Source organism: Lipotes vexillifer, unplaced genomic scaffold, assembly GCF_000442215.2.
Source record: "Lipotes vexillifer unplaced genomic scaffold, Lipotes_vexillifer_v1.1 scaffold397, whole genome shotgun sequence".
In the NCBI taxonomy this organism is placed as follows: Eukaryota; Metazoa; Chordata; class Mammalia; order Artiodactyla; family Lipotidae; genus Lipotes; species Lipotes vexillifer.
In genome coordinates this window covers 1,064,221-1,071,793 of record NW_006772681.1, presented here as the reverse complement: position 1 = coordinate 1,071,793, position 7,573 = coordinate 1,064,221, and the positions used below count along the sequence as shown (strand labels likewise).

The window sequence follows — 7,573 nt, the reverse complement described above, 5'->3', positions numbered from 1 at the left end:
GAGCGGTTTGAACAAAGCTTGTTGCATCTTTTCCATCTTTGTCATGCTCCTTCCTAAATTTGGATCAGCTTCCAACATTCTGTCCTTTGTGCTTTCAGTGTTGTGAAGTATCTCAGAGTTCCTTTAAAGTGAAGTTTTTTGTCAGCATCACTTCCTCTGGGACACTGTCATCCTTTTCATCACAGTCACATTCTTCATTTATGTTGATGAGTTGACCTTCACTAAATCCCTCTGGCTGCGAATCCAGCGTCTCTAGGAGAGCATGGCAGTGCCAGCCGGCATCCCCACAGCCGGCTGTTTCTTCTACAGCCCCATTTGTGTTCCACGCGAACTTCATTTCCAGCGTTAACTTTCATCTTAGTTTCTTTGCTGCTCTTTCATCTTTGTCAGTCAGTTCCCTGTTTTGATTATTTATTTTTATAAAATGTCACGTGGATTTTGTCACTGGGAGACTAACAACGCAACTAAACACTTTGTTGTCTGTGTGTGAACTGAATAACGGAGGTGCAGTAACCAATTACTGAACTTGGGAGGAGTGATGCAGTCACTAATCATGATGCATTTCTATTATTTATGTAATGATTTGTGGACTAAAGTTAGCAGCGAGGGTTTGTTGTTTATGCAATTACACAGAGTAAATATGCCATGGTAACTGAAATTTGAACTCTGTTGTTGGGGGAATAGTGTCACTTAACCAAACTGTGGTAATAAATCTGTGCATAATAGAACAGTGCAAAGACAGGACTGCTGGTAATGCAAATGCTGCTGTTTCTCTACTTTAGTAGAACAAACAAAAACATTAAGAAAAAATAAAATCTACAATATTGACTTGGCTTTCACGTCAAACATAGCCTGGTCAGTTAATATGTAAGGTAGAGAACAGGAACTACATCCTGGGTTCCAGAAGAAAATGTTGAATCAAGCAGGAAGTGTACATGATTCTGTTTCTTTGTCACAGAGTTCTGAGGCAGGTGCATGGTGACCCTCATTTGACAGATGAGGTGGAAATTGTGTGATGCTAAGTAAGTTGAATTCAGTGGAAAGAGCACAGATTTTGAAATCATACCATTACATGAGTTATTTAGCCTCTCTGGGTCTTCATTTTCTCACCTCTAAAGTGGAGATACTATTGTACATCTTAGAATTGTTGGAAGGATCAAATGTAAAGAAGCTATTGCAGTGCCTGGCACATGTTAGGCATCCAATAGTTTCTTTACTTTCCAAACCTCAATTTCTCATTTAGATTTATGTCCCTCAGTTGTTTGGCATTTATTTTGTATTGTCCAATTTAATGCAAAAGGAATGATTTTGGAATTAACACATCTGTCGTAACAATTTAAAAGCACGTGGTACGGATACTAAAAAAATGTAACCTGTTAGCCTCAGAAGTGGTTAATTTTAAAATGGTGACTTATGTAATTTCTCTCAGTAATATGTCATAATGCTCAGTAATGGTTATTTTAAATTTTAAGGTAAAACTAGATTTGTTTTGTTCTTAAAGGGATAGTTTAAAGGATGTTTCTTTTTAGACCTTTTGACACAATTTTATTGATGGGTCTTTCTCTACTACTTATTTTCTGAAGTGACCCTGGAAAGCGTAAAGTATCTCATTTTGTACACGGTATATTCCCTACAAACCCTTGCACACAACAGCTTGCTTCATTACACGTTACATTTTCTGATGAGGTTTCTTACCTTTTTACTTTTCCTATTAACTTTTTTTTTTCTTTAAGATAATGACATTTTTAATGAAATGTGTTAGTTTGGTAAATTTCACTTTTAGATGCTTTTTTTCAGTGGTATTTTTCCAGTGAGTCAATCTGAGATGACAGACTGAGGCCATTTTGACTCTTTTCAGTAACGTAGGGAATGACCACCAATTGAAAATAATTGGCTTAAAGGTTAATGTTAAGCCATCTCTGGAAATGTACACCCCTTCTACCCTTTCTTACTTGCAACCCATTGTGCATAGCATTTGACTCTTACTTGTACAGGCTGTGGTGATGCAAATTTGTCACTTTTTTCTTTCCTCTAGCAACAGAGGAGAAGAAATCTCTAAAGCGAACTTTTCAGCAAATACAAGAGGAGGAGGATGACGACTACCCTGGAAGCTACTCTCCCCAAGATCCTTCTGCAGGACCCCTCTTGGTATGTCTTGACCCCCAGAGAGTAGGGCAGAGTGGCTTGAAGTGACCTCTAGTTGAAGATTCTGGCCACAGGGTGGCGCCAGTGACCAATAGTATGGAATCACCAGAGGGCAGCTCTTGGCACTGGGTGCAAGATCTAGACAGCAGGCTTGATTTTGTCTTTGCATGCCCTGAATCTGGGATGGATTTGTAAGAGTACTTGGATTTGGGTTTTTTCACTCCTAGAAATTGAAACTATTCTTTAAAAAAGTAGACTTTTGTAAAGGGGTAGACAATGTTACAAAGGCATTCAAAAGTCCTCTACCATGGCTTGTCTCCGATAGCATGGCTGTTTCTTATAAGTAAACAACATATTAGTTTCTAAGGACAGTCTGTGTAGCAGTAGCAAATTTACTACACTATAACCTATTTAAATATTAAAATAGGGAGCTAGCACTTTTGAGGTTTTAGCCGTGTATCTGCATTGTTTGACCCTTTGTGTAAGTTAGTTCATGAACTCTGTGTGGTTGGTTTTAGCTGTTTGTTTATGTAGTTATTCATTTACAGTCAAAGGAAGTGAGGCTCAAGGAGACAGATTAAGTAACTTGCCCAGTGTTCTAATTGAATCTGGGTCTGACTGACTTCAGAGCCCATGCTCTTTTCACTGAGTTGCACTGCCTCTCATTTTGCCTAAAACAGCTTTATTTTATTACACATGGGAGTGTTTAAGGCTTGTGTAGATAGGAAGCATGTCTGATTTGTGTTATGTTAAAATGTTGAATTAGTCCGGGGGTCAAATGAAAGCAGTGTTAGGCCATATATCTTTGCATTTAAAAACTTTGAAGAGAACAGCCTGAATTACCAATTTTCAGGATAACCTGACTACCATCTACATGGTAGCCTTAGGGTCATTATGGACTAGCTAACCTGTCAGTGTTGTGTGTTTCCTGACAATTGAAAAAAAACCCTTTCTGGTATATACAGAAGATGCATTCTTGGTTTGCTCTTCTTGGTTTTCTTCCCTCTTTGTTTGTAACTAATGAGCTTGACACATTTAATTTTGGGAGTGACTGCCAAAATCAAAAATGTCATCTTTGTGATATTCATTTTGTAGAGCAAATTCAAGAAAGAATTGAAGTAGGTAGTGTCATTTCATTTAATCAGTCAACACACAAATTGCTAAGCATTTGACATGTATACTTTTATTCTAAACTGGAGGACATTCTGTACTAGCGATCATGCATCCTTTGAAACTAAACAGTATGAACCAGACTCCATTTTCTTAAGTTGCCAAAAACATGTTCTTTAAAAAAATTCTTTTTCACAGTTATGTAGAATTTCATTTGTGTTCTACCATGGACTTAGAAAAATTATGTACATTCTCTTAGAATTTGTATCATTGACTTCAGTATACACTCTGGGATAAGAACAATGATTTTTTTAAATGTCAGGAATGATCATATTTAGAATTTGCCTCCACCTCGTTTAACTCCAGCTAAGTTTCTTTAGACCCCATATCCCCATATGTCTTAATGGATAGTGTTGTTTGTGTTCTCACTGTACAGACTGAGGAACTAATCAAAGCTTTGCAGGACCTGGAAAATGCTGCATCAGGGGATGCTACTGTCCGACAGAAAATTGCTTCTTTACCCCAGGAAGTGCAAGATGTTTCTCTTTTGGAAAAAATAACAGGTGAGAAGGTAGTTTGGGTGAAAGATGAGGGGAGGGAGACATATCTCCAATGCATCAAACCCCAGGACATGCTTATGTCTGCAAATACAGACCTTCCACATGGTGTTGGGTTCTCTGTCATCTTGGGATTTGCAAACATAACTCACATGCTGAACAAAGAAGCTGCTGGAATAGTCCGAGCTTGAATAGTGACTCTAGGAATTATTGCAGACATGCTAGCATGCCACAGCCTGTGGCACTCAGTACAAATAAGGTCTTTTGAAACCACAGTGCAAATTATGTGTGCGGGGGGCAGACTGGGGGAAGGCATTAAACTCATGACCCTTTCCAAAAAAAAAAAATTGTGATTCAGTGCTGTGACTTCTACATTGTCCACTGACATACCCCATAGGTGATAGTGCCTTCAGTGCCAAGAACTCCAGGTTTGTATTGTTAGTCATGTCATTTTGCCCTCTTGATGATCACCCCCAATTAAACAGGGAGGGGCAGTTGGCATTCTTCCCACTTTATGCGTGGGCAGTTGAGAGGAAGGAGTGAAGTGCGAACTCACATAGAGTATGCTCTGCGCCAGGTGCTTCTGCCAGCCTAGGCTGCAGAGCCTGTGTTCTTCCCGTTACAAAAGCCCGGACCTTTTGTTCCACTCTCATCCGAGGGCCACCATTTTCTCCTTCCAGTCCCTTACCTTGGCTGCTTCACTCACTTCCTCCATATCCATTTAAAGGAAATCAAGGTTACTCATGAAATACTTCCTTCACTCAACAGACATTTGAGGCACCCCATGTGGCATCTGCTCTAGGGGCCGCACCCACATCCCGTCACAGGTTAAGTGCCCCAGAGGAAAGGAAAGCCAGAGGTGTCGGGGTGGAGGCGCTATTCCAAAAGTGCCCAGGAAGGTCTTCCTGATGAGATGGGCTTTGATCAGAGTCCTCCCCCCATGAAGAAGCAAGCTGTGAGGAGACCTAAGGGAAGGCAGTGCCCCCCAGGTGGAGGGAGCGGTACCCGGCAAGACCTTCAGGCAGGAGTGTGCTTAGTTGGAGAAGACAACACGGAGGCCTCTTGGGCTTGCTCTCTCTACTGCCACCATCCCTCACCCCAACAATTAAACCCACTGGATTTAACAGCCTGTTGATCCCACAGTCTGTCGATCCTTCCACCTTTTCCCAGCCTTTACTCCCCTTATGGCCTCGTTTTCTTCATTACTCAGCTTGGAGTTGTTACACTTAGAGTCTTTATAATCACTCTCTCACACACACCCTTAGTCCCTTTTTCTCTTTTTTCCCTTCACTCTAGTCTCATGGCAAAAACCCAACTTTTCTCCTGGTTAAATCCAACTTTGTTGTTGTTATAAGGACCACCTCATTTATTCTTACTGTCAGAATCACAATCTGCAAAATTGGAAGCAAATTAATATAAAACTAGCAGTGTATATTTTCATTTGTTTTCACTGACTTAAAGGATTTATATGGCTTTTTAAAATTATTTATTTATTTTGATTTTTTAATTATGGTGAAATACACCTAACAAAATTCACCGTCTTAACCATTCTTAAGTGTGCCACTCAGAAGTGTTAAGTACATTCACGTTGTGCAACCAATTTCAAGAACTCTCTTCATCTTGCAGAACTGAAGCTCTATACCATTAAATTTCCCCCACCCCAGCTCCTGGCGGTCACTGTTCACAACTGAATGTGGCTGGGCAAAACAAATAAACACTGGCTCACTTCTCTTCCTATTTCTGTGGATGAGCATGCTGTTTTCTAAAGCAGCTCCTCTGCCTGTTAGACCTATTCCTTCTCACCTACTCAAGAACACTGCTCCAACAGTTCTCCCCTTTTCTCCTGCATCTCCAGTTTTTTTTTCCCCTTTACTGGATCATTCTCCATAGCATAAAAACATGTAGTTTTTTTCCCATTTGGGAAAAATTTTTTTCTTGACCCATATCTTCCTCCAGCTACCATCTCATTTCTCTGTTCTTTATAGCAAAACATTCTAATATAGATCGCCAATGCTCATCTGTCTCCATCTGTGCCCCGTACCCCGCCCGCCTGCCCGTTTTCTTTTGGTTCCACTTCACTGACTCTGCTCTTATTAGTGTTGCTGATGACTTCCATATTGCCGAAATTCAGTGGTGAATTTTTTGCCCAATCTTAACTTGATCTCAGTAACATTTGGCCCAGTTGATCATTTCTTCTTCCTGAAAATACTTTCTCACTTGGTGTGGTAGACAGAATAATGATCCGCCAAAATGTCCATGTCCTAATCCTCAGAACCTGTGAATATATTATGTTATATAGGAAAAGGGACTTTGTGGATGTGATTGAGTTAAGCATCTTGAGGTGGGGAGATTATCCTGGCTTAGTCAAGTGGGCCTGGTCCTTATAAGAGGGAGGTAGGAGGGCAAAGGTCAGAGGAGCTGTGACTGTGGAAGCAGAAGTTAGAGAGATGCATTTTGAAGATGGAGGAAGGGGCCATGATAATGAATATTAAGACAATCCATTTATGTTGTTTTAAGCCACCAGGTTTGTGGTGATATGTTAGAGCAGCAGGAGGAAGCTGGGACCGCATATATTCTCCTAGCATTCCTCCCCTCTCTCTGATTGTGTCTTTTCAGTCTCCTTTGCTGGTTTCTTCCCTTCTCCTTCACCTCTTAATTTTGAGTAATTCGCCCTCTTTCCTAGTTAGTTTCACTGACAGTTCCTCTCATTCTGTTCGATGACTTTAAATAACAATTTTTATGCTAATGATCCCCTAATTTATATCTCTAGTGTTGACCTCTCCCTTGAACTTGAGACCCATATATCCAGCCTCCTGCTCAGTGTTACTATTTGGATAGCTCGAAAGACATTTCAGATTTGACCTGTCCGAAACCAGACTTCTCATCTTCCCTCCAAAATTTCTCTCACGGTCTTTTCCATCTCAGTAGATGACCCCCTCATAATCCCTGCTGATCTGGGCTACAACTTGTATCTGACACCTTGTTACCACCTCCGCTGCTGCCACCTGGTGCGAGTCACCACCTTCACTTGAATTATCACAGTAGCCTCCTATCTGCTCTCCCTGCTGCCTGCTTGTCCCCCAGTCATCTTTCTGTCGTCAACATAGTAACCAGAGTGATCTGCTAAAATGGAAGTTGGATCGTGTCCCCCCTCTGCTCGGAACACTCTAGTCATATGGGTTCCTTGCTAGGCACTTTCCCCTCCAAAGGCCTTTGTACTTGGCTGTTGCCTCTGCCTGGAATGATCTTCCCCAGGTAGTCGCGTGGCTTGTTTCTCTCACTACCTCCAGCCCTTGGTTTCTGTATCACCTCAGTGAAGCCTACCCTGGCTTCCTTTTTTTTTTCTTTTTTTTCCTTTGGCTGCATTGGGTCTTTGTTGCTGTGCACAGGCTTTCTCTAGTTGCAGTGAGTGGGAGCTACTCTTTGTTGTGGTGTGCGGGCTTCTGTTGCGGTGGCTTCTCTTGTTGCGGAGCTCAGGCTCTAGGCGCGTGGGCTTCAGTAGTTGCAGCATGCGGGCTCAGTAGTTGTGGCACGCGAGCCCTAGAGCACACGGGCTTCGGCAGTTGCAGTGGGTGGGTTCAGTAGTTGCGGTGCACAGGCTTCGGTAGTTGTGGCCTGCAGGCTCAGTAGTTGTGGCTCACAGGCTTTAGAGCTCAGGCTCAGTAGTTGCCGTGCCCGGGCTTAGTTGCTCCGTGGCATATGGGATCGTCCCGGACCAGGGATTGAACCCGTGTCCCCTGCATTGGCAGGCGGATTCTTTT

General features: G+C 42.0%; 1 protein-coding gene across 1 annotated transcript in view; it reads left to right on the top strand.

Moving 5' to 3' along the window:
- RPRD1B (regulation of nuclear pre-mRNA domain containing 1B) overlaps positions 1 to 7,573 on the top strand; it is a 56,341-nt gene that overhangs the window by 20,891 nt on the left and 27,877 nt on the right. Inside the window, exons 4-5 of the mRNA XM_007447717.1 lie at positions 2,036 to 2,148; positions 3,692 to 3,818. Of these exons, the coding sequence (XP_007447779.1) occupies positions 2,036 to 2,148; positions 3,692 to 3,818 (240 nt within the window). The remainder of the gene's footprint in view (positions 1 to 2,035; positions 2,149 to 3,691; positions 3,819 to 7,573) is intronic.